The sequence below is a fragment of the Manis pentadactyla genome, chromosome 10 (genome assembly GCF_030020395.1).
Source record: "Manis pentadactyla isolate mManPen7 chromosome 10, mManPen7.hap1, whole genome shotgun sequence".
Taxonomy (NCBI): Eukaryota; Metazoa; Chordata; class Mammalia; order Pholidota; family Manidae; genus Manis; species Manis pentadactyla.
In genome coordinates this window covers 81,870,751-81,897,553 of record NC_080028.1, presented here as the reverse complement: position 1 = coordinate 81,897,553, position 26,803 = coordinate 81,870,751, and the positions used below count along the sequence as shown (strand labels likewise).

At 44.3% G+C, this 26,803-nt stretch overlaps 1 protein-coding gene across 9 annotated transcripts in view; it reads right to left on the bottom strand.

Annotated features, from left to right (window-relative positions):
- KATNIP (katanin interacting protein) overlaps positions 1-26,803 on the bottom strand; it is a 196,361-nt gene that overhangs the window by 163,030 nt on the left and 6,528 nt on the right. For 8 of the 9 annotated variants that reach the window (XR_008992153.1, XM_057487074.1, XM_057487067.1 and 5 more), the window contains exon 2: positions 9,833-9,888. The exons of the other annotated variant lie outside the window; for it this stretch is intronic. Coding sequence is in view for 7 of the 8 variants with exons in the window: in XM_057487074.1 (XP_057343057.1) it covers positions 9,833-9,888 (56 nt within the window). In the remaining variant the exon portion in view is untranslated. The remainder of the gene's footprint in view (positions 1-9,832; positions 9,889-26,803) is intronic. 9 annotated transcript variants of the gene reach the window in all.

Genomic DNA, 26,803 nt, shown 5'->3' with positions numbered 1-26,803 from the left:
TAATCTGTGCTCTTAGAGCCAAGACAGTGGTTTCCCTTGGAGAGGTATACTAACTGGGAGGGGACAGGAAGATACCCACTGGATGCAAGCAATGTTCTGTATTTTGATGTGAGTAGTGGTAACTAACACAGGTGTATTCATTTATAAAAATTCCTAAAACTATACACTTAAGATCATCCATTTCATTGTATGTAAATTATATCTCAATAAAAAAAACTAAAAAGAATAATGGAAGGTAGGCATTTTTCATTGTTTCTTAGTATGATCCTAATTCTGAAATACATGTAGTCACATAGAAAAAAGCTAGAAGGAAATATAAAAACACATAATAGTGATTAAGTGGTGGGATACTGAATAATTTTTATGCCTTTCATTTTCTGATTTCTTTACAGTGGGCATGCATTAGTTCTGGAATCAGAAAGATTTAAAATGTCTAATCTAGGCCCAACTGAGGTGGGTGCCTATAAGTATGAACTATAGCACACCAGCCTCCCTCAGGACCACAGCTGACAGAACATGGATAGCACAGGACTCGTGGCAGAAACATGATGAAAAATAACAACACACACTTAGATGGCACTTATGGGTATGGTTCCAAATACTTCACATACATATGCTTTAATTATTTCAATGACCCCATGAGGAAGTACTATATTTTTAGTTCCATTCTGCAGAGGAGAAAATTGAAGCACAGAAAGGTTATGTAACTTCACAAACACCACACAGCTATTAAGTGGTAGAGCCAGGATGCAAACCCAGACAATCAGATCCAGAACCCTGCCTTGCCCTTGACCACTCTATCCATTTCATCTCTTATGTGCCAAGCCATATTTCAGGGCATCAATGAAGCATGAGTAGCCCAAAGAATACTTTTTGAAAGAATTTAGCTTTCTATGTAAAAAAAAAAAAAATCAAAGTAGTCATCTAGGGAAAAGAAATTAAGAACTTTGATGGACTTTTTGTTTCGTTCTGAATAACAAAGTAAGGGAAGTGAGTATCAGACTATCTCAACTGTTAGGAGAGGAAACAGGCTTCTGTTGGTCTGGCATTCATTACTCTGCCTTGGTATTCCCCTGCCCAGTCCTGTGGTCCCAGGAGTACCGGTCATGTGGCCTAGCTATGAACCAGCAACACGGCCAGTGGGGAGAAGAGGGAAAGTGCCTGCATGAGAGCCAGTCGGTGCCTGGAGGGTGGCTGGGCTTCACCATCTCTGTCAGCCTGAGTCCTCAGACCAGGGACGAAAGACTGATGATGCCCATTTTGTAGATAAAGAAACTGCGCCTTGGAATGGTTAAGGAATTTGCCTGGTTCCCAGCTGCCTCCAAAAGCAACCCATGCCCTGGCCACTGGGCCACAGTGCACAGAACATGAACCATCAGCTGGGCCCTGTACTTGCTGGGTTAACTGAGACAGGTCGCCTCACTGCTCTGGGTGGGGTTTCCTTACTTGCAAGTTGAGGATAATACTGCTTACCTCACAGGGTACTTTGCAGATGGATGGGAAAGCGCCCTTTAGCAATTGAGCTATTTGTCTGTTTTACCACTCCCACTACAAAGTGGCCAGATGGCGGCCAGCTGTTGTTTGCCTCCCCAATACCCTTCTCCCTTCTTCTGGTGACAGGATCCTGATGTGGCCTTGGGAAAGCAACCCTCTCTTACCTTACACTTAACATGGGGTCCACCACACCTCACCCCTGAAACCAGGGTGAGTGCACACAACCCTGGGGGGACGGGGTGTGAGCTATCATCTGGGCACTCAGCTGAACTGTAGTAAAGGAGCTGCCCTCTTTGGTGGAATTTCTGAGCTCCAGCACCTGAGCTTCCCCACATGCACCATCTGGCCTCTGCAGCTAGCCTGGACTGCTGGCATCAGCTGGCATGGAGAGGGAACAGCTGCTGGAAAGGCCCCATTCCAGGAGGAAGCAGAGTCAAGAGAACTGAGCCAGAACACCTGGATGCAGCCATGCCTGGTGCAGTCCACCCCTGAACTTTGCAGCTAAGTGAGGCAACAAATTCCCTTTTGTGTGGAGGCTGGTTTGAGGAGGGCTTCTGTCATTTGAGCAGAGTCTAAGAGGCATGGCTTGTGGACCCTAATAAAGTTGAAACCCAGAACCACTGGCTTTTGTCAGACCTGGGGGACCATAGAGAAAATGGAGGCCCAGTGAGGGAGGAGCAGGAGTACCCACAGTTAGCGGCAGTGGCTCTGGCCTGGGGCCACATGGCCAGGCACTCTTGTGGCCCTTGCCCTGCTCCTCCAGGGGTGTCCATGGACTGAGGGACAGTTCTCACAGGCCATGTGGATAAGATGAGAGTTCCTGTGGCCAGGATTCTCACCTGGCCGTGGTTGACTAGCTCACTGCACACCTGTGGGCAATACATGGCTGTTGACTCTATAAAAAGAGCTCCACCCATTGATCTGGGCACGACACGGTGGCGGGGCTGCAAGGCTGTGGGAGAGCAGAGCAGAGGCTGGAGTGGTGGCAGCACTGAGGACGGAGGCCCAGAGGATGGCTATGTGGGACGACTGTGCAGGCAGAGAAGCCCAGAGGAAGGCTGTGTGGGACAGCTGTGCAGGCAGAGAGACCCAGAGGATGGCTGTGCAGGACAGCTGTGCAGGCAGAGAGGCCTGGAGGATGGCTGTGCAGGCACAGAGGCCCAGAGGACAGCTGTGTGGGATGGCTGTGCAGGCAGAGAGGCCTGGAGGACAGCTGTGCGGGATGACTGTGCAGAGGGGCTCAGAGGACAGCTGTGTGGACAGAGGGGCCCAGAGGCAGAGACGGGCTTGCTGCATGCAGACTCACTCTGAGTGAATGGGATTTTAGTGACTGACTTGCCACCTGGAAATAAAGTTGGGTATAATCCTTTCACCCCAAGAACGTTTTGCTATCATTTTCTTTGGTCACACTGAATCCATAGCAAACTTGCCCGGGGCTGAAACCCATTGGCAAGACAGGCCAGTTTTCTGCCAGTGCCATCCTCTCATGAGTAATTTGCAGGAACCTCTTTCTCTTAGATAGTATCATTCTTTTTTCTAATCATATTCTGTATTTTAGAAAGTGATTTTGGGGGTGGGGAGGGAAAGAGAGACACTTGCAGATTGATTTCATGCTGAAGATCTGAGGATATAAAAAACTTTGATGATTCTCTATTGAAGGGCACAGTGCTTATCCAAAACAGACTCGGGGATGGGGAAGCTGTCAACATTATCTCTTTCTGGTCACAAATAGCAGTTCTCTGATGGTTTTTTCCTAGAGTTTAATCTTGTGCTGGAAGCTAAACTGATACCAGGAAGGTTTCAGACATGTCAATCTTCTCCCTGGCATTTTCTCAGAAATTGATTCTCCTTGCTTTTTGAGGCTAGAGTCTTGGCTTTGCTGTTGTTAAACTTGGGTTACAGGCACTGTGTCTGATACACATTTCCTGCTTGATTGCAGGGGTCTCAGAGTAGGCTAGTGATTCAAGTGCAAGGTAATCCTGATAGGAGGGATTAAGTGCCATTCTACTGCACCAAAGGGATGAGGAACACTGGCCCATCCATGTCCTGCTTGCTTTTCTGTGGCAAGATTTCTCTTCTACCTCTGACTCTGAAGGGATTAGCTTTTTAACAGGCTATTTTTCCCCACTAGTCCTGAATATAACACTCAACACTTACCAAGCTCCTACTATGTGTCAGGTACCATTCTAAGCACTTGCATTAATTCACAGAATAATAACATATTAACTCACTGAATCTTTACTACAACTCTATGATGCAGGTTCTATATTATCTCTCCTCTTTAGGAGAGGAAGTCACATCATAGACCAGAGAGAGAACTTCTAAGTGATGTGCCAGCCTAGTGATCCAGGTTGTTTGGTTCCAGGGTTCACAGGCTCAAATATGCTAAGCTACTTCTAGCTCTGCCATGTGACTTACCTACACTACAGAAGTCAGAAGGTGTCAGGGTATGGAGGGACCCACTCTCCAAGTTCTCAAAGTACAGAGACCAAGACCACAAGAAGCAGAAAGACTGACAAAATAACCTCACAACTGGGAATGCATTTGGCAGTTGGATACAAAATGGATTTAGTTTCTCTGCCCAGAAATGTGAACTAAAAGGTTTCATTCCGGGAAAAGTACAGATTTGGAATGTCAGCTGTCATATCAGGCAGGCTCTTGTAATGTAGCACCATCAGTTTGCATTGTTTCTTTTCTCTCTCTCTTCCTTTTTTTGTTATTAAAAAAATTGTTAAAGCAATTGGGAGCTGTAACTATGGAAGAGGGAGCTCCTGATTCCCCAGAAAGCTGAAGTTGCAAGAACACAGAGAAACTGAAATGAGGGAAGGGAAGGGTGTGCCGACTGCATGACAGGGAAGTCTGAAACGTGCAGTAAGTCACCAGTCCCACTGGCCTCCTGCAATTAGCCAAAACAGGTACTCAGAGCTGAGGGCCCACAGCTTCAGAAGGGCCCACATGCTGGACATGACCCTGAGTGCTTCTCAGCACGACTGCTTTGTTCCCACTCCCTGCTCAGAAAGGTGATCTAGGGAACATACAAGAGGTGGCCACTAAGTGGCTCTGGTATGGATACCCCAGCCAAGGGCAGCTACACTTGAATCTAGCAGGCATTCTACAAGGTGGCTTGGAGCAAAAGCTCTGCCCCTCTCATGCACTGTTAAGAGATACACTGAAACATTGACTCTGAAAAAGTACATACCCATTGAGCCATTAATTCCACTTTAAAGAATTTAACCATTGGCTATTCATTCCCACATATGTGCACAACAACGTCTGCTCTAGGATATTCTTTAAAGTACTCTTACAGTAGCTAAGGACAGTAACCTAGATAGTCATCAACCAGGAACTAGAGATATACTTATGGACAGGACTACAGTCCCTTATATACAATCTTTAGTAGGAAAACATGCTCTGAACTGACACAAAATTTATAATCTTTATTTATCTCACTTAGTACAAATATTCATATTTTACTACAGATATATTAATATATTTGATTACAGGGTGCTGTCCCAGGCCATACTGGGATGGTATTACTTCCAGAAGTCTAAAAAAATTAAATATATTTCACCCCAAAGATTTCAAATAAAGGACTATGTCCCTGTGCATTCACTGTGGAGTATTATACAGCCATAAAAAAGAATGAATGAGGTCTTTGCACCCATCCTGCTATGGAATGCTCTCCAAGACATGTTATTAAGTGAAAAAAAAATCCAGAAATAAAACAATGTTTCATGTTATTACTGTGTTAAAAAAGGGGAGGGGAAGTGGGGGCAGAGAGGAACAGATACATACTGCACAGCTGTAGACTATTTCTGGAAGGATATACAAGAGAATGATTAGTGCAGGTGCTTCTTTGGAGGACAACTGGGGGGCTGATGTTAGGAGCACTGTATCCCCTAAATGTCCTTTAGTATTGATTAGCCAGGTCAATTAGACTCTCTCTTTGGCTTCTGAACTGGGAGATGGAACAGCTGGTAGAGAGGGTCATCAAGACAACAAGGTGCAGAGACCAGAGGGGAGCAGTGGCATGTCTATGCTGGCAAACAGAGAAGGTTGTCTAGATATCCCTGTGAATTCACCCCAGTGAATCCCAGACTCCCTCCTTTGCTGTGTTCCCCTAAAATCCAGTCTCCTCCTTTGCTTGGCAATGATAGAAGGACTCTCTCTTTCTAGTCCTTGTACCAAAAGACCTGTTTAATAAAGCAGTAAGTGTTTGCATGTACATGTGTGTATGTATGCACATGTGTGCCATAGGCGCATGCAAAACTGAAGGCTTAACATTTTCTAGATTGTTGAGTTAAATGACTTGTGCAGTCCTTTACAAAGTGAGCCCAGCAGATGAATGTGCTGGGAAGAGCATTTTTCAGAATCTCCACAATCATCAGCAAAAGAAGGCGGTCCATTATCACAGGAGGCTCTCAGAGTGGTTCAGAGTAAAAGCTGGACTGTCCAGGGCCCACTTGCCTGGGGCACACAGCCAGGAGGCTGGAATCAGCCTAAAGTCCAACTGGAGCAAGGGAGACCCCTTCAGTAAGAAATGTAACTGTGCTACCTTCTCTGTTCAAGGGCATGAATATCTCTCTGCTAAATACTAGACACTTTAAGGAATGATTAAAATATGTAACAACTACCATATATGGAATGCTTACTATGGGTCAGGCACTGTGCTAGATACTGTAATACATTCCTGCCTTTACCGAGTCTCCAAAGTGGGGATTACCAAACAAGGTGAGAGAGGTCCAGAGACTCACCAAAGGTCACCTGACTGGGATTAGAGGCAGAAGCACCTTGTGGGTACTAATTCACAGTCACCTGAGGCTTTTGTGGCTCTGTGCAGTGGGAGGACATGTCCCCAGTGCCGTGCCTATGAGCCCCACAGTGCTGTGGGCAACAGCGTGGATGCTGAGGGTGGGTGGCAAATAAAGATTTCTTCTTCCTCTGTAGTGTTCTTTAAAAAAGAAAAAAAATGCTATATGATAAATTTACTTCCTAATGATTTTTGAGTAAACTACAATGATCACAATTTCAAAACCATTAATAATTCATGACCGATGGCCATAAACACTATATAATCTCCACAGGCAGGAACCATGAATACTTGTTAGAGATGAGGCTGAGAATATTTTTACCAGCTAAACCCGAAGTATCTACTGACTTCAAGCCAGCCATCAAAGACACATTTTTCAGAAATGATTACAACCCTTCCAAAGCCTAGATTCAAGTTGCCTCTTTCAGGAAGTCTTCTCTGGCTCCACCAGTGCCCCTGGGGCTTTATCTGCATCTCCTTTATGAGGTTTGTCATTCTCTTCTTTGATTTGTGCCCATCTGTGTCTGGGAGAGGGCTTGAGAACTGAGGTGTCCTAGGGCCAGGCTGTCGTGGGAGTGCACAGGGAGGCACCTGGGCTGAGAGCTAGGCGGAACTTGCTTTATGTAAAGGACTGGCTCTCATCTGTAGCTGCACATTGGAACCACTTGGGGGGATTACAAAATTCTGATGTCTGGATTGCGCCTCTCTTACTTAACTGGTTTGGAAAGAGGCCTGGACTTCAAGGTATTTAAAAGCTCCCAGGTGATGCTAATGTGCAGCAATATTTGTGAACCACTGACATAAAGCACTCAGCACAGGGCCTGGCACAACAGGGTTGCTGATACCTATTTTCTGTTAAGCAGGTGTCTGTTGTCGGGGGAGCAGGAATGGCAGACTGGAGGGGTGCATGGAGAGGGGGCAGCCATCCTCAACAACAGCTCTCTAGGAATAAGGAAGGACTCGGTGTTGTCATTCTCCATTTTTCCAAAGAAGCCAGAAGTCTGTATTTTTATGTGAAAATTTAAAATGTGGACACCTAATTTGAAAAAATTGTAATAGGGCATGGGCCAAATAAAACACATCATTGGGCTGAATTTGTCCTGGCAAGCTCCTTGAGAGCAGCCTCCTATCCTCTCTTCACTGCGTTGGCCCAGGACCATGCAGAGAAGTACCCAATCCCAAGGCAAGACGGAAACCACATGTTCACCTGCCAAGGTGAGAGTTGGCCCTCGCAACCTCATCACCAAAGGAACATGACACGTGTTCTAACCAGCTTGTCTCTTCCTTGCCTTTCATGGTGACACAGCTTGATCTATACCTGGTGTCCTGTGTGAGGCATACAGTGTCATGAAGTGCAGATTTCATAGGCGAGAGGGGGAGGGATGCAGAAAGAGGAAGTGGGTGGAAAAGGCATGTTATAATATATCAAGGTGAGCACGCTGGCAGCTTGCTATTAGTTTTTTTCTCTTGTTTTTCCCAAAAAACCTGTTAAGAGAGTCAGCACCTTCTTTTTCAGAGGGCCTGACACCACCTTAAATATCTTTCAAGGTTAAACTTGGACTCTGTGATAAACAACCCCACTCTGTTTTCTCCCACATCAAGCACTTGCAGAAGAAGAGTGATCTGAAATGCTCTTAGGTGACTGGCATCATGGGAGTGGCTGGGGAGGAGGTAGTTAGGGGAGTCCTGTTGCCAAGGAAATGGGAGGAAAAGAGTATCTTCACTGGTCCTACCACTGCCCTGCTTTGTTGATTCCCAGCAAATTTCTTCATGTGGATAAATGAGATTCCGTGACCAAAAGCCTCAGTGAGGTTTAAATGATTCATTCCTGGCTTAGGAGGGCTGCTTCCTGCCCTTAGCCTCTTAACTGGGCGGGGACCAGGAGGAGCCTGCAGGTCTGTGCTTGCTCCTCTTCTGGCTCCTGCATCCCCAGGTCTCTGGAAGGACTTAGTAGGAGACAGGCATGCCTGCTTCTGCTTCCAGAAAAATGTCCCTACCAGAAAGGAGTGGGACCACTCATTGCCCACTGGGGCTGACATTTAGATTCCTTCAGCTGCATCAAAGTTCCTAAACTATCTCCCAGTCCTTATCCCAGTAGGCTGATCAAACAAAGAGAAAACTCACACTGGCTGTTCCAGCTGCAGTTGAGAAAGGGGACAACAAGAGAGAGGATGGAAGCCATGGCAAGCACACGAAGCCCTTGGCAGTCCAATCCCAGCTTGCCTCCTCAGAGCTGGCAGAGGGTGAAGCCAACACAGAGGAAGCAGAGAGAGAGAGAGAGAGACTAAGAGAGGGGAGAAATACCTCATCTTATGGCCATTTGTGAGAACCTGGACCCAGGTGAATCTGAGAAATTTCCTGTCACATTACAATCACGAGTGTTACCATGTAAGTGGTGATGAATTTCAGGATTGGTTGGTATTTATGATGAGCCACCACTTTCACACCCCTGCACCCATCTGCCACTAAATAAGACTCAAATTTAAAGAACTTGAGACCTAATCAGAGGGCCTTGTGGCAACCCATGGGTCCCTGCTACCCCTTCTCTCCCTCAGGATTAGTGATCTTGCCACCTTCCTTATTCATGTCTCTCTGACTTTGACTTTGACCATGCTGTTACTTAGCCTGGAAAACTACTCATTCTTCAAGACACAGCCTGCACATCAGCTTTTCTGTAAAGCCCTTTTTGATACCACTGGCAGAGTGAAGCAACCCTTTTCTATACTGAGATTCCACTTTCTTTGTCTTTCTCTCACTATACTGTCACTTCTCACACTGTCGTGTGGTCTGGTTGCACATCCCTTTCAACTACATTGTGCACACCCTGACTGGGCCTCATTCAGCCCTTAGTCCCAGCCCTGGTGCCTGGCAGAGAACAGATGGGTTTGAAGAATGGCTGCAGTATTTGTAGACTTCCTGTCAAGAGGTGAGGCTTATTTCTCCACCCCCTGATTCTGGGCTGATTTTGTGACTTGCTTTAAAGAATAAACAATGGCAGAACAGACACCTCACTAGTTTTAAGCCTAGGGCTCAAGAGGTCCTGCAACTGCTACTCCCATACTCTTGAATCCCTGGACCACCATGTGAACAAACCTGCTGGGCTTGCTGGTGGATGAGAGAACACTGGAGGAGAATCAAACACACTAACTGATGTTCAGCCAGCCCCTCAGCAAAACAGTGGTTAACTATAAATGCATAATGAGTCCAGTTGAGATCAGGAGAGCCTAGCCCATCAGCAGAACTGCCCAGCAAAGTCTAGCCCAAATTGTGGACCCACAGAATCGTGAACTAAATGCATGGTTGTTTTAAGTCACTAACATTTGGGGTGATTTGTTACACAGATAAAGCTGACTGATACACTTACTAAGAGATCATTACTACAAGTGATAGTGGGTTGATAACTCTAGTTCTCAAGTATCATTTGGTCAGGGATTCAAGTTTGGGACTCAGGAAAGGGCAGGAATCCAGAAATTCACCAGCCTGTTTCCCCAGGTCCCTCCCACCAGCCCTCACCAGTGACACATTTACCTCCTTTTTCTCCCGTGAGCAGGACCGGCTTCTCTCAGCCTTTCGCAGAGTCTGACCTGCAGCAGTTCAAAAGCAGAACCAGAGCTTAAGGCTATTTTAAAGCAGCTAGTTTATCACTGAAAAAGCTTTTTATTTGCAAACTGAATAGACAAGACCAATCATAATCAAATGATTTTAAGAAAATGTAGCTTATTATTATAGTGGGAAAATGGCATACTCTTGAACTAGACCAATGGCAAGGAAATGGTAATTCACATACTCACGTCATTTGACTATAATGAACAAACCCTCAGCTCTTTAATCTGGAACATTATCTGCACTCTGCAAGGGCCGACTGTTGTTTCACAGTCGAATTACATTTTTATTAAATTGTTTGGAATTATATAAAATGCCTTCCACAAAAATGCCTTCCACTGTAGCACATACACATGACCTTTGATGAGTGCATACCAGTGCACTGCGCCAACCCCTCAAACTCACCACATAGGTGATGGCACAGATGTGAACTGGCAGTAATCACCTGCATTTCACATATAATGGGTAATTTGAGAGAGAATGTTGCTTTTCTTAGAAAATTAGAAGACTAACATTTGAAGGTATGCATAAATGCAACAGATCGACATCATAATGTTTAAATATGCTGTTCCAAATGCAGTTTTCACTTTTATTGAAGTATCCATTATAAAAGCATTCTTTGATGGAAAATTAATGGATTGCCTTGGTTTTACACATTGTCAATGTGTCTCCCAAACTGTCCAACTCCTCTCTTGGTGATTATTTGTGAGAATGCCACAACCACGTGTTCCATTAGCCAAGAGTACTCCAAAGGCAGGAGCAAAAAGGCTGTGATGACTTTAAGGGGCCAGAGATGGGGATCAAGCCTCAGAGGAAAGACACACATGAGTGGGATGCAAGGGGTGGTGCTTACAACTCGTCATAAAACTTAAGTCAAGGGGTGATGCCCTTTTAAAAAAGTGAGAATATGGGGAAGAGGAACCTCTAGTAATGGACAAACTTTGGTCCAATATATAAAATTATTTAGAAAGGAAGCAGATGGAGACTTTATAGGAGACTGGATTGAATAGTATCATGGTAGAGTAGACATCTTTTGGGTTATCTGCTCAGCTCATAATGATACCCTAAATGGTCCCCTTCTCTCTTACTCTCCTCCCTGTCCCTGGGTTCCCAGGGTGGAGGCCCTGGCAGCCATGACTGTACATGACCCCAACCCCAGTATGTTACACTAGGGATGGGACCCTGAACCAGCTGGAGCCAATGAGAGTCCCAGTTCCAGAATTTGGAATTAGTTCTGAGAAACAGAGAGGATAGAGAGCCAGGGCAAGGCCATCTTTGTGTGTGAGCTTTGCTGCTATAAGCAGCCACCTGCCTTGGGGACAGACTAAGAGAGAATGCCAAGACAGAATGAACTAATCTGGAAATGACTGTATGCCTGTCTCTGTGTTCCACAGATGACTCCCACTTAGACTATTCTGTGTGAGCGTGTGTTTTCTTTCTTTCTTCGTTTTTTCTTTTTTTTTGGCCTTAAACAAAGACTCTAGGATTTAGGGATGAAAAAAAGGCCAAGAAAATGTACCACTGCAGTACAGGATGTTGACAGTGGGGGAGGTTGTACATGTGTAGGGAAGGGGTATATGAGAACTCTCTGTACTTCCTACTCTCTTTTGCTATGAACCCAAACCAGTTCTAAAAAATAAAGTTTATTAATAATAAGAAAAAAAAAAAGAGCCCAGGACTTAGGCCAGGTGATCTGAGCCAGTTTTATCCTGACCTCCTGACCCCTGATGCCCTAGGGCAGGAGCTAGGGTGGACAGCTCCCAGGAAATTCTGTCCACACTTGCTCTAGTTGTCAATCCAGGGACTCAGTGTAGGCCTTAAGGGCAGCCAGAAAGGATGACATGCCAGGTGGTAGATCATGCAATAAAGAGCCGGAAGGTGGGAGACAGACCCTGGAGCTGGAAGGGAACACAATGGGTTGGAGGCCAGGGTACCGACCAGAGTGATCTAGAGGCAAGTAAGATGCAAGCATGGCAAACCAGGGCCCAGAATAAGGGCAGGGAGCAGGACAGAAGCAGAGCTGGTCCAGGCGTGAACATGGCAGACCCCAGCATCTGGGTGAGGCCCTTTCTGTGCTGTTCAGACACACATGCCTGGGGATCCCGTCTGATGGGACCTTGGATAAGTCATAGGATACAAGATCTCTCCGAACTATATTTTCTTCCTGTTTTATTTTTTAAATGAGAGGCCAAATCACCTCTGGGTTTGCTTTTCATCTCTGAAATTCCATTACACCAATACATAAGGTGGACTGTAAAAACAAAATACTAATACAAAGTATTAACTATTAACAGGGCTTAACTATTGAAATTTGGAAGCAAATCTCTCTACTGGAGTTAATTAGAAGCTTCTTTATTCATTAAATTGGAAAATAATTTGCTTATTTTCCAATGAAGATAATTCGCTCTAATTATGACATTTGTTGTTCAATGCCCCTCTCCTCACAACAGGGAGCCCCTCTCTCCTTCAGGGAGCTCAATGTGGAGACACCTCCTCTAGCCAAGGAAGAAGGAATCAGAGCACACTATACCTGTCTGCTGTACTTAGCCTCTCTAAGTATCTTCCTACCTCTACCTCATTGTATTCTTCCAACAACTCAGAAAGAGAAGCAAAAGGTGACATTAATATCAATATATGCTGCTTGGAAAATTAAAGGGGTATTCTTCTGCATTTTGCAAGGTGACCTGTCAGCTTCAGCCATGAAACAGTAAATACAGCCAAATGTAAATGACACACGTGTACCTCACTTTATGAAGCAGATGTGTGCCCAGGGAAAAGAAAAAGAAAAAAAGAAGTGAATGCACTGAATTTTTACAAATATAATACTATTCTCCCACATAGACTTCAGAGTGATTTTACCTCCACTTAGGATTTCTCAGTGCTTAGAAGATTCTGGCATTTTAGTTTCACTTTACTCTAGATGCCAATAGTAATGCTCACTGCTACCACTTAGAAGGGAGTTTTATCTTCCTTGGATGTGGGTTTCTGAAGTCATCAGGCAACGGAAAATCAGTGGCAAAATTACCCCTGAAAAAAGCCTTTAACGTCCCGGAAAGTGCAGTCTATAGGACATGACATAGCCTTTTATATCCACTGCTATAGATGAAAATGCATGTACATTTGGTGCATATGAAATGATGGTACAAGGTAAAAATACATATGCAAAATATCATTTTATAGTATTTTTAATTCAATTATTCACATTATAATCACTCTATCTTTCTTGTTGCCGTGGAAGGAGAGTGGTGGGGGTCAGAGCAAGAGCTGGGCACTGAGCTCATGAAAGTGAAATGTCTGCTTGATACAGCCATACAGTCCTGGGCACCTTCTATGTGCCAGGTCCCGTGCACAGGCTTCATTTCCTGCATCCTTACAACCACTCCTTTAGATCAGGGCTCGGTAAACTTTTTCTATAAAGACCCAGATAGTAAATATTTTTTAGTCTATAGGCCATAAGGTCATACTGAGACAGGGACCATGGGATTAGACAGAGTAAGGTGAGGGCCTCCAGAGAAAAAGCAGAGCAAGATAATTGCAGTCAGAACAATGTAGCAATGTGCAAAGAAGTCCCTACTGAAACTCTGTGATAAGCATTATGCAAAGTCAGAATCACAATAATTCTCTAGGGTAAAGATTTGTATACATGACTAGGAATATAGACATTCTTCAGTGAAATTGCTTAAAGCTCAAAAGGCCAGGAGCAACTTGGCCTGGAATGTTTGAGTGTTCTGCAGATTAAGAAAAGTATCTCAGCATAAACCATCACTTTATTGTATTAATTACATCATGATAATGTAAAATTTACCTTATCCTGCTAAAAGGCCCAGTTTATTTTAATTGTAACTATGTGCTATTTTCCCTTCTCTAATCGTAATCTGCAATTTAGGCAAAAGACTACTTTGGTAAGCAATCTCAACTATAAACAACCCAAGCAAACAGACAACAACCCAGCCCAACTTGGGGGCAGGGCAGGCAGTCTTACAAGTATGCACTCCTAACCCTTTACCCTCATTCCTGAAAATCCTCAACCGCGCATAAAACCCCTGGACAATGAGCCAACCACGGACTCTCTTGTCCCCTCCTGGTGTGAGCTGGGAGCTCTGTCCTCTCACTTTATCTCTAAATAAAAGCCTGTACCTTGCTCTCCTGCCTTGAGTGTTTGTGAAGCTTACTTATTCTTCAGCTTCGTGAACAAGAACCCCGGCATCAATACGACCTTAAGGTCTGTAGTACAACTACTCAACTCTGCCACTGAAACAAGAAAGTAACCACAGACAATTTATAAACAAGTGGGTGTGGCTGTATTCCAATAAAACTTTATTCACAAAAATAGGCAGCAGGCCAGATTTGGCATACAGACTGTGCTTCACTGACTCTTGCTTTAGATGGACAGTACTATTTCCAATGGTTGCAGATTAGGATTAGAGAAGGGAAAATAGCACATAATTACATCACAGAAGAAACGAGAAACAAATCGATGGTGAGTGATTAAGCTGCTGCTCAAGGCCACAAAAATGCAGCTTGTAAGTGGCAGGGTTCAGTGCGCCCCTTATCACCATCACCACTGTCATCACCATCACCATCACCACCATCTCCACCACTATCATGAGCATTGTCACAGTGAGCATATCAGCTCACCTTAGTCATGGTTTACTATTTGCGAGGCACTGAGCTCCAGGCTAAGTACATGAGTCAACTCATTCACTCCTCACAAGCTACCTAAGAAAAAGGTGCTGTTATTATCCCACTTATCAGATGAGGTCACTGAGATCCAGAGGCTAGAAAACTTGCCCACTATCACACAGCTAGTGAGCAGTGGAGCCTTGATTTGAATCTGGGCAGAGTGACTCCAGAGCCGGCACCCCTAAACACTAGGTCACCCTAAACACTGAGTGTCCTCAGTCCAGACACTCAAGACAAGTAAGTACAAGAACACCAGAATGTGCTGGAGAGAGAGTGATTCAAAAAATTCTTTCTATGATGCAACTTTTAATCTACTTTGGACTCCTAGAGCAATTAGTAAGTGGATTAGACAAAAATGATTCCCCAATGATCAAAGAAGATAAAGCTCCTGACTTGTCAGGTAAATGCTGTAAAATGCCAAATGTAGAAAGGCAGGCTTGACATTAGACACTCACTCCCATCTACTCAAGTAAAATGCTCAGCCTTGGAAGGAAGGGGTGGGTGGGGTTTGGAGAATAAAGGGGACTCAAGAGAAATCCTTCAGGCAAAGAGGGCCCATGCAGGGACCTCACCATCACAAAGGAGGTTAACAAAAAAAAAGAACTTGTTTTTCTCCACTGGGGTGATGGTGTTTCCAGTAGGTTACTAAAATGAGCTTATTTCTCCTGTTGTACAAATGTGAGGACTCACATTGCTCTCATTATATATATATATATATATATATGTATATATATATATATGTAATTTAATTTAAATGATAAATATCCCACTGAGATACCACTAAATCTCACCTATCGGATTGGCAAAAATTCAGAGGCTCTGACAGAGCTGGGAAGCAGGCATTCCTGAGCATTGCTGGGAGGAGTACAAAATGACATAGCCTCTTTGGAGGACATTTTGGCAGGTATTTCAGAGGGTATTTTGGCAATATCCCCAAAGTACAAATGCATTTTCCCTTTCAGCCAGCAATATCACTTCTAGTAATCTACTGTGAAGAATGACCTCCACGAACAGGAAACAAATGTATGCACAAGGTATTCACAGTTTCATCATTTGTAATAGCAAATATTAGAAGTAACCCATAAATCTATGAGTAGGGACAGGCCGAATAAATATGGTGAACCCACACAGTGGAATGGAATACCACAAAGCTAGAACAAAGAATGGGCAAGCTCTTTATGTATTTTATAAGATGGCCATCAAGGAGCAGAAAGTATATGCAGTATGCAATCTTTTCTCTAAGAAAGAGGGAAAAAAGAATAAGCACTCATCTTGGTTCTCCTTGTATACAGAACCACCCAGGAGCACATGCACAAGAGTGACTTCCTACTGTTACTTTTTATATTGCTTTTACTTTTGAATGACTTACTTGGATTTGTTTCCTATTTTAAAAAAATTAAAACAACCTGAAAATATTAAATGTCCAAAAGACAGATTCAAATTAAAAGAAAATATACAAGAAATGCTGTAGATTTTCCCACATAGGGCCCAAGAAGGGGCAGTCTTCAGGAGGGAGATGGAATAACCTCTGTGAATGTTGGAACCCTGAAGCTTGTGGGAAAGAGAACACAATATTACTGAAGGACAAAATGCCTTCTTTGAAGAGATCAATCTGTAATGCATGAGAGATAAGAATGAAATGATGACAAAATAAGGGTTCTGTAATCTGGAACAATAGTTTCTTAGCTCAGCCAATAGGCTATTGGTGACCTGCTCATTTATTTGAGGACAGAGTTTTTATGTCATGGACAGACAAAATGAGAAAGGAAAAAGAAAAGGAAAATCAAGTCCTGTTCAAATGGGCTGCCTGGAATGCATGGCTTCCCAGTGCTCATGAGCACCTACCATTGTCAGGTTCTTCACCAGGTAAAAGCTCTTGGGATTCCCTATCTTGCACAACAACAAAGCCTCTTGACTCATACAAGCAAAGTAACTTGGCTAAGGTCATGAGCAAGGAAGGGGAAGAACTTGGGTTGACAACCGGTTGGTCTGGTTGTAAATCCAGTGTTCACTACACCTGTTGTGTGCTTGTGTGGCTCGTGCCCTTTGGGGAATGGGAACACCCAACACCCCCCCGGGATTACTGCTCTACTCCCAAGCACCGTCAGCCCCATCCCAGCTTCTTGACCCTTGATCCTAGCTTCCACCAACAGCCTTAGCAAAGGCACATGTGGCAGAGTGTGGCAGGGTAGGGAGAGGGCAGCCTGGAGAGCACCTGCCCAGCCTAATGTGGAATCACTATTTGGCTCTGGCAGCTGGTTTCCGAGTAGGAATGTGAGCCGTTTTATTGGATTAGATTCTTCCAGAGAAGTCTGGTTTTATGAGAAAGCTTCTCATTTTTAAATGTTGACAAGTAATTTAAAAATATTTTAACGCTCTGTACAGTCCCAATGTGGGGAAAATAGAAGTTCCTATGGCCAGGATCCTCACCTGAACCTAAACTACTGGATGATGTAACTGGCCTGCTGCTAGGCTACTGCTTCCACACCAGTAAGCAACATTATTGACTGAGTCAGTATATAAAGAGCTCTGCCCAGTCCTCTGGGCAGATGCAGAGACCAAGGAGGATTACAGACCTGCAGACTGTTGGATGCAGACGTAGTTCTACTGCTTGACCTATCCTGGGAGAACAAGCTGGGTAATAAACCCTTTTACAGCAAGAATGTTTCATTGTTATTCCTCTGTCTCACTGAATCCATGGTGAACTTGCCCAGGGCTGAAACCCATTAGCAAGACACCCAACAAAACAGACTTCTAATTTTTAACCTAGTTTGTAGGTAACTAGGCAGAAGACTGGAAGCTCTCCCAACCCTCCCATTATTTATCTTCATGCCATGGGCCATTTAAGGGGGTGGGGTGACATCTTTAAGGAAATCTCATCAAAATGACAGAAATCTTTAAGACCAAGAGCAGGACTGGAAGCCAGGTAAACATGTGCTCTGTGACACACTCTCCCTTTCAAGTTCCCCATGTGCCCTCCAGGCTGCTCCTGGGACTTTTAGTTACATCCTGTCTTCTGAAAAGCTGAAACAATATCTCTGTCACTCTTCCTTTGCCTTTTCTGTGTAACTCAAATTCCCAGGGCCCAGTTTACTGCCAAATTACCTGAGATAAACAAGTCATGCTAGGATTCTCTTTTCCCTTCCAAACTCAAACAGCAGCTGGCAGCTAGAAATGGTTATTTATAACCTGCACACTGTTACACGCATCTACTTGGTTTAGAAACGCTTAGCCATGCACTCTTTGGCGGGCTCATAATTAGATGAAAGCCTAGGGACAATGCTGTTGCAGTGACTGGGAGGGTAGTCTCTGGGACAGCCTGTGTAATTCAGCCACTCATTACCTGTTGGGGATCCTAATAGTCCCCATTCCATTTCAGTCTATTGTCAGGGTTAAGAGGGTACAAGTAGAACACTCAGAATGGTGCCCTGCATGGAGTATGTACTTAACAGTTAGCGGTTCACTCTGCCATAATGGCTGACTATTCATGATCTCAGCAAGTTCTGCTGAACTCTGATTTCCAAACGTATCCTGAACCTGTCCCTTCCTCTCCATCATCCCTCCCAATCTTTTCAATTGCCACTTGGCAGGTCTCCTACCTCTACTGCTGCTTGGCTTTCCTGTGGCAGCCATCTAAAACCAAGACCGTATCACTTGACTGCTTTCCCTCTGAACGCCTCCCTCACTAATGATCACACTGCAGCCCCACCAGTCTTTCCTCTGCTTCTTGCACTCCTTCCTGTCTCTAGACCTTTACTCTTGCCCCCTCTGTCTTTACCTTCTGGCTCTTTCTTATCAATCAGATCTCAGCTTATGGGGACCTCCCTCCTCAGAGCATCAAGCCTGCAGTCCTTCTGCATAGCACTTAACCTTCTGCATTGAATCTTCTGCATAGCACTTAACCAATCTGTTTCTTCTAACGTGCTTGTGGTCTGCCTCCCCACCAACAATCAGCTTCATGAAATCAGAGACCGCTTTTTGGCTTTTTTAGCTTGGCATTTCCCAAACCTGGAACAATGTCTGGAATGGAATAGGCACCAGTAGACATTTCTGGAGTCTATGAATGAGTGAATGACCAAATTTCTGAATGGACAATGCAGTGTCAGGAGGCACTGAGTATGAGTACTATAAAGACTTCATCTTTTCTCACAATATATTTTCCTGACCCTTTCCCCTACTCTTTCTGGGATGGTTAAATGAAATATGACAAAGTAAGTTTAATACACCATTGGAGATAATTGGAAAATACTGATTTTTTTCCATTTGAAACTGTAAGATAAGTAAATGCCACACTTCTGTGATTAATCAGTGGTTTTATGTGACAGCATACATCCCAGGCTAAAATGTACTTCGGTCTTTCTCTGAATCCATCATACAAGCTCCCAAGCCCATTCCCACCCCACACTCCAACCCAGCTTCATCCTCCCATCCCAGGTCCTCATGGAATACAAGTGGGGACAAAGCTTTTGTGAAAGTATATGAGCATGTGCGTGTGTCCAAACTGTCTTCTAAGTATATGCATCCCCCCAAGAATGATTTTCCAGCCTTGGAAAACATGGGAAGTGATGCATGAGACCCCACCGATCCCTAATAAAAGATGCAACCCTTCTTCTGATAGTTCATTTTTACTGAGAGCCTATCACATACTGGGTACCATTCTAAGGGCTTTAGATGAATGAATTAATTTGCTTCTCGCAGCAGCCCTATGGGGAAGTCCTACTATTAATCTCCATCTTACAATTTAAAAGTCTAGGCACTGAGAAATGAAGTAACTAATCCCTTGGGGTTACACCGCTGGTAAGAGGAGTCTTCAGAATTCCAGCCCTTCAGTCTGACTCCACAAGCTTTGCTCCTGCCTCTCCTCTCCCGAATGAGGAAGGCTCAGGATAGTGAGCACTAGGGCCAAGAAAGGGAGAGAATGAGAGGCTAATCCTCTGCTTCAGCTTTTCACTGTTCACAGTTCCCTTCTGCAGGCTTAAATGAAATCTCCATCTCAAAGGAGGCAAGAAGAAGAGTGTTCCCTGAGCCAGCTCATTAGGAAGAAAGCTTAGATGGGGCGGGGATAGGGTGGGGGATATGACTGGACTAAAATGGATCTGGGGCTTGTTCTCCCACTTGTGAGCACATAACTCCCCATGTCTCAGCCTTGCATCTGATAAATGATGGTGATCAGACTAGACCTGAGGTCCCTTACTGGCTGAATCCAGCCCACAGACATTTGTCTCCATAAAAAAAAATTTTTTTTCAGCCAACAAGCTGTGAAAAGCTTTTTGAAAAGCTTGTGAGATTCCACATTTTAAAGCCATGAGTTCTGGATACTTTTGAAAAACTGAAGGATCTGGTGAGATGGCTGTATTCCTGTCTGGCAACAGTCATCAGGAGCCAAGGGCAGCGGCCTGGCAGATGGCGTGGTGCCCTTTGGTTCCCCGTCTCCCAGCTGTATCCCAGACACTAAGGTCAAGTCCAGGTTGCCATTTATCAGCAGGTCTGAGAGGTTTTTCCCTACAGTAAAGGTGAAAGTGAAGGTTCATGTGCCATGTCTCCAGCAAAAGTGGGAACCATCATCAACAACGTCACTGCAGTTAACACACTTGTTGTACATAGTGTGTGCCAGGTCCTGATCTAAAGGCTTTGCATCTGTTAATGCATTTAATTCCCAGAACAACCCCAGGGGGTGAATACAATTATTATCTCTATTTTATAGATGACAGAGAAGTGGAAGAAGCCATGTGCTTCAAGAAATGAGTAGACAACGATTTATGAAATTGAAGAATATTCCCAGGTAGGAAAAGTATATATAGGGTGTTGAAAGAATTCAACATAAAGCAGCACAATGAAATAAACCCCAGCCACTGCAATAATTTCTGTTACCTATTTGGTCCCTGTAGGCTTCCAAACTTGTGACCCCTACATGGGGTCCTCAGGGTTGTGAAATGTATCAGGGACCGTGGACTTCATCTGTTTGTTGAATCCCTTCCAGATCTAACCTGACTTTAAGTGGGTTCATAAAATCTATCTAGATAGTTTGGGACCATCTGGAGAGCAAACACATAAACACATACCACACACACACACACGTATACACACATATACAATACACTGCAAATTCACTTAGAGTGTATTTACTTTGAGTGTAGAAAGGCACGGTGGTCCCTGCAGGGGTTCCGAGGTTGGTTATTAGACATCTGTGGCACTCCAACTTCCTGCCACGTGCTGACCCACCCATGACTTTCCTCTTTCCAAGGGACAATGTTAAGTCAGGGGCTGTCTCCAGAAAAATCCATCAGCTGAGGGTGATCTAGGCAGCATGGAGCTCAAAAATGTGACAGGAGGTGGGAGTGAGAGTTACTTCACTAGCACAGGAAATAGGGGGAGGACAGGAGTGCTAACTGAAAAGTGGAGGGAGAACAGAATAAACAGAGGCTGTTAGGTTAGTAAAGGCAGGTGGGGCAGGGCATGTTATTAGGACTGGGTTGAACCACTCCAAAGGACAATATCTGGGGGAACTGTAATTGTTCACTAGAGGAAAAGAAACCAGGTCTCTGGAGGCATAGCCTGTAGGCTTGGCTGCAGGGACCTTTCCTGTCTGCTTTATGGGGGCAGGCCAGCAATTCACAAAGGAAACATCAGCTCATCTTTTTTCCTGGTTACAATGTCAACCAGGAAACATTCATGGGCATCTCCCTGTACCAGTCCCTGGGCTAAGTATTGGGCATACAAAAGAAAAGAGGATGAAAAGTCATGGAGCCTAATATCTGTCATACAGCATGATACAGGAGGGGCCATGGGATCCCGCCACGTGGGAGGAGTTACTCTGCAGGTAATGTGTCTGTAACTGTAATGTGGAGGTGACTTGAAAGAAGGGAGGTGGGAAAAAGTATGGTGTGCTCAAGCTCAAGAGATGGCCAGCTTTTCCAGGTGGCTTGGGCAGGGGTTGCCATCTGATGCTGACAAGGTCAGGCCCATATTCTCAGTGCAAGAAGTGAGCACTTGATGACTAACACCACCAGTCAGTAGAGGTCGAACTGTCAGCACATGTCCAATAAGGGAGTGGCAACTCTTCAGTGCTGGGGGATCAGGGCTGTGTGGGGAGGCAGGCCCAGCAGGGCCACAGCACCCTTTCATCTAGAGGCTGAAAAGCCTGGGTTTTCGTGGGAAATCGCTATTTTTAAATACAGGAAAAAATGTGTGTGTGTGTGTGTGTGTGTGTGTGTGTGTGTGTGTGTGTGTGTGTGTGCGCCCAGCTTAGTCCAGTGTAAAACCTCTGAGCATGAAAGTGGGTGGCTGAGTGTCTAAAGATGAGGCTGACAAGCAGCAGACCAGGAGGGAAGCCAGTTCGGTAGGTGCTGTGGCAAATTGGAAAGCGCACCACCTCTTCTAAAGGGGGTGTTCTCCATTTATCTCCAGCTGTGATGGAACTGTTGCCATGCAGAATTCTGATTCAGTGTTAACAGACTTCATTGATTTTTTTCTAAAGGAAATATCATAATCAGATATTTTGAGAAATCTCCCAATTTTTTAATTTTGGCAACTCATTCAAAAATTTTAAAAACAGATGGAGAGGAACAATCCTGAGGCATGATGCATGGCGGTTGTAAGGGAGGTCTTAGGATTCGGTACTGGCAGAAATTTCTTCAGTGATGAGTAGAAGTGGAGATGAGCACCGCAAAATGCAGAGGGAGGATCACAGGAAGATGGCAGCATGAGTAGTTCAGAGGAAATCTCCTCCCCAAAACACATTTATTTATGAAAATACAATAAATACAACGATTCCTAAAAGAGACACCAGTGGATGTAGTACAACAGCAAGGATACATCTACATCTGTGAGAACTCAACATCACACGAAGGGGGTAAGATACAAGCCGCAGCCAGGTGGGATCCAAACGCTCCTCCACCCCAGAACCCGGCAGGAAGAAAGGAGTCGGAACAGGGAGGGAGTGAAAGCCCAGGCATGCTAAACAACCAGCTCTAGAAATCTGCACCTGGAGCGCAGACACAAGGTACACGGGGTGCTGGATATTGGAGAAATGGAAAAGCAAAACCTGTGGGCAGGTCCCCGCAACCGGCACCCCTGAGACAAAAGAAAAGCGAGTGCTTTCTGCAAGTCTTAAAGAGACAGGGACCACATAGCTGGACGAAGTCGTCCCAGTACACTTAGCCAGCAGCTGGGAATCCCGGGGAACCTTAGGCGCCCTAAACCCCGGGGAGGCAGTGCAGCTCCGAAGCCCCTCACGGCACTAAGCAGCCTGCCAGTCGTTCCTCCAACTGGCGCGGACCCTGACACACCAGCCCAGTAGCGGGAGAGTGGCAGCGTGTGCCGGGGGCGGCAGCGCCAGAAGGGACGGGGAGCAGAACGCGTGCGCCAATGGCGCCAGAGGGGACCAGGAGAGGCTTATGCGAGCCCGCAGCGGCAGCAACCGAACAGCCCAGGTGTGGCTCACGTGCACCAGCAGCAGTGGAGCCAGACCAGCCCAGTAGAGGCCCGCGCGGGAGAGCCCCGCGCACACCTGCAGTGGAGCCAGAGGGAGCAGGTGCGCTCCCAGCAGCCGAATGGAATCCCAGCCCAATGCACAGTCACCCAGGCCAGACCCAAAGGCTGCTGCTGGTACACAGCTGCCCAGCAGGGGCGCCGCTATCATGGAGAAGCGCACCTGGCATGCCTGCCACTCCCCGCAGGGCTCTGCGCTGCTCTGATGGAGAACCCGCCCACAGCAGCTTAGGGGACTAACCTGGTGGCTGCCCCAGGATTGCGGGTAACGGACACAGGCAGCGGAGAAGGGCAAGGCATCCAGCAAGCAGGAAAGGACTTTCTTCTCCCAGCTGACACACCTGCAACCTGCCTACAGCCACTGCTATCACCATGAAAAGGCAAAAAAATTTAGTCCAGTCCAAGATAGTTCAGACAACACCTGAGAGAGGATCTGCAGAGATAGACCTAACTAGTCTCCTTGAAAAGGAATTCAAAATACAAATCATAAACATGCTGACTGAGCTGCAGAGAAATATGCAAGAGCTAAGGGATGACGTCCGGAGGGAGATTACAGAAGTGAAACAAACTCTGAAAGGATTTATAAGCAGAATGGGAAAGATGCAAGAGGCCATTGATGGAATAGAAACCAGAGAACAGGAATGCATAGAAGCTGATGTGGAGAGAGATAAAAGGATCTCCAGGAATGAAATAATATTAAGAGAACTGTGTGACCAACCCAAAAGGAACAATATCCGCATTATAAGGGTACCAGAAGAAGAGAGAGAAAAAGGGATAGAAGGTGTATTTGAAGACATAATTGCTGAGAACATCCCCAAACTGGGGGAGGAAATAGTTGCTCAGACTACGGAGGCACACAGAACTCCCAACAGGAGGGACCCAAAGAGGACAACACCAAGACACATAATAATTAAAATGGCAAAGATCAATGACACGGACAGAGTATAAAAGGCAGCCAGAGAGAGAAAAAAGGTCACCTACAAAGGAAAACCCATCAGGCTATCATCAGAATTCTCAACAGAAACCTTACAGGCCAGAAGAGAATGGCATGATATATCTAATGCAATGAAACAGAAGGGCCTTGAACCAAGGATACTGTATCCAGCACGATTATCATTTAAATATGAAGGAGGGATTAACCAATTCCCAGACAAGCAAAAGTTGAGGGAATTTGCCTCCCACAAACCACCTCTACAGGGTATCTTAGAGGGACTGCTCTAGATGGGAGCACTCCTAAAAAGAGCACAGAAAAAAACCACCCAATATGTGAAGAATGGAGGAGGAGTAAGAAGGGAGAGAAATAATCATCAGAATGTCTTTATAATAGCTCAATAAGCGAGTTAAGTTAGACAGCAAGGTAGTAAAGAAGCTAACCTTGAACCTTTGGTAAACATGAATCTAAAACCTGCAATGGCAATAAGTACGTATCTTTCAATAATCACCATAAATGTAAATGGACCAATCAAAAGAAACAGAGCAACAGAATGGATAAAAAAGCAAGACCCATCTAAATGCTGCTTACAAGAGACTCACCTCAAATCCAAAGACATGCACAGATTAAAAGTCAAGGGATGGAAAAACATATTTCATGCAAACAACAGAGAAGAAAGCAGGTGTTGCAATACGAGTATCAGACAAAATAGACTTCAAAATAAAGTAACAAGAGATAAAAAAGGACATTACATAATGATAAAGGGCTCAGTCCAACAAGAGGATATAACCATTATAAACATATGTGCACCCAATACAGGAGCACCAATATATGTGAAACGAATACTAACAGAATTAAAGGAGGAAATAGAATGCAATGCATTCATTTTGGGAGACTTTAACACACCACTCACTCCAAAGGACAGAGCCACCAGACAGAAAATAAGTAAGGACACAGAGGCACTGAACAACACACTAGAACAGATGGACCTAATAGACATCTATAGAACTCTATATCCAAAAGCAACAGGATACACATTCTTCTCAAGTGCACATGGAACATTCTCCAGAATAGACCACATACTAGGCCACAAAAAGAGCCTCAGTAAATTCCAAAAGATTGAAATCCTACCAACCAACTTTTCAGACCACAAAGGTATAAAACTAGAAATAAATTGTACAAAGAAAGCAAAAAGGCTCACAAACACATGGAGGCTTAACAACATGCTCCTAAATAATCAATGGATCAACGACCAAATTAAAATGGAGATCCAGCAATATATGGAAACAAATGACAACAACACAAAGCCCCAACTTCTGTGGGACGCAGCAAAAGCAGTCTTAAGAGGAGAGTATATAGCAATCCAGGCATATTTAGAGAAGGAAGAACAATCCCAAATGAATAGTCTAATGTCACAATTATCAAAATTGGAAAAAGAAGAACAAATGAGGCCTAAGGTCAGCAGACGGAGGGACATAATAAAGATCAGAGAAGAAATAAATAAACTTGAGAAGAATAAAACAATAGAAAAAAATCAATGAAACCAAGAGTTGGTTCTTCGAGAAAATAAACAAAATAGATAAGCCTCTAGCCAGACTTATTAAGAGAAAAAAAGAGTCAACACACATCAACAGAATCAGAAATGAGAAATGAAAAATCATGACGGACCCCACAGAAATACAAAGAATTATTAGAGAATACTATGAAAAACTATATGAAAACAAACTGGATAACCTAGAAGAAATGGACAACTTTCTGGAAAAATACAACCTTCCAAGACTGACCCAGGAAGAAACAGAAAATCTAAACAGACCAATTACCAGCAATGAAATTGAATCGGAAATCAAAAAACTAGCCAGGAACAAAACCCCATACCAGACAGATTCACCGCTGAATTTTATCAGACATTTAGAGAAGACATAACACCCATCCTCCTTAAAGATTTCCAAAAAATAGAAAAGGAGGGAATACTTCCAAACTCATTCTATGAAGCCAGCATCACTCTAATACCAAAACCATGCAAAGACAATACAAAAAAAGAAAACTACAGACCAATATCCCTGATGAACATAGATGTAAAAATACTCAACGAAATATTAGCAAACTGAATTCAAAAATACATCAAGAGGATCACATACCATGATCAAGTGGGATTCATCCCAGGGGTGCAAGGACGTACAACGTTTGAAAATCCATCAACATCATCCACCACATCAACAAAAAGGGCAAAAACCACATGATCATTTCCATAGAACCTGAAAAAGCATTCAACAAAATTCAACATCCATTCATGATAAAAACTCTCAACAAAATGGGTATAGAGGGCAAGTACCTCAACATAATAAAGGTCACATATGACAAACCCACAGAAAACATCATACTTAACAATGACAAGCTGAAAGCTTTTCCTCTAAGATCAGGAACAAGACAAGGATGCCCACTCTCCCCACTTTTACTCAACATAGTACTGGAGGTCCTAGCCACGGCAATCAGACAACACAAAGAAATAAAACGCATCCAGATTGGTAAGGAAGAAGTCAAACTGTCACTATTTGCAGATGACATGACATTGTACATAAAAAACCTTAAAGAATGCACTCCAAAACTATTAGAACTAATATATGAATTCAGCACATTTGCAGGATACAAAATTAATACACATAAATCTGTTGTATTCCTATACACTAACGATGAACTAGCAGAAAGAGAAATCAGGAAAACAAATCCATTCACAATTGCCTCAAAAAGAATAAAAGACCTAGGAATAAACCTAACCAAGGAAGTGAAAGACC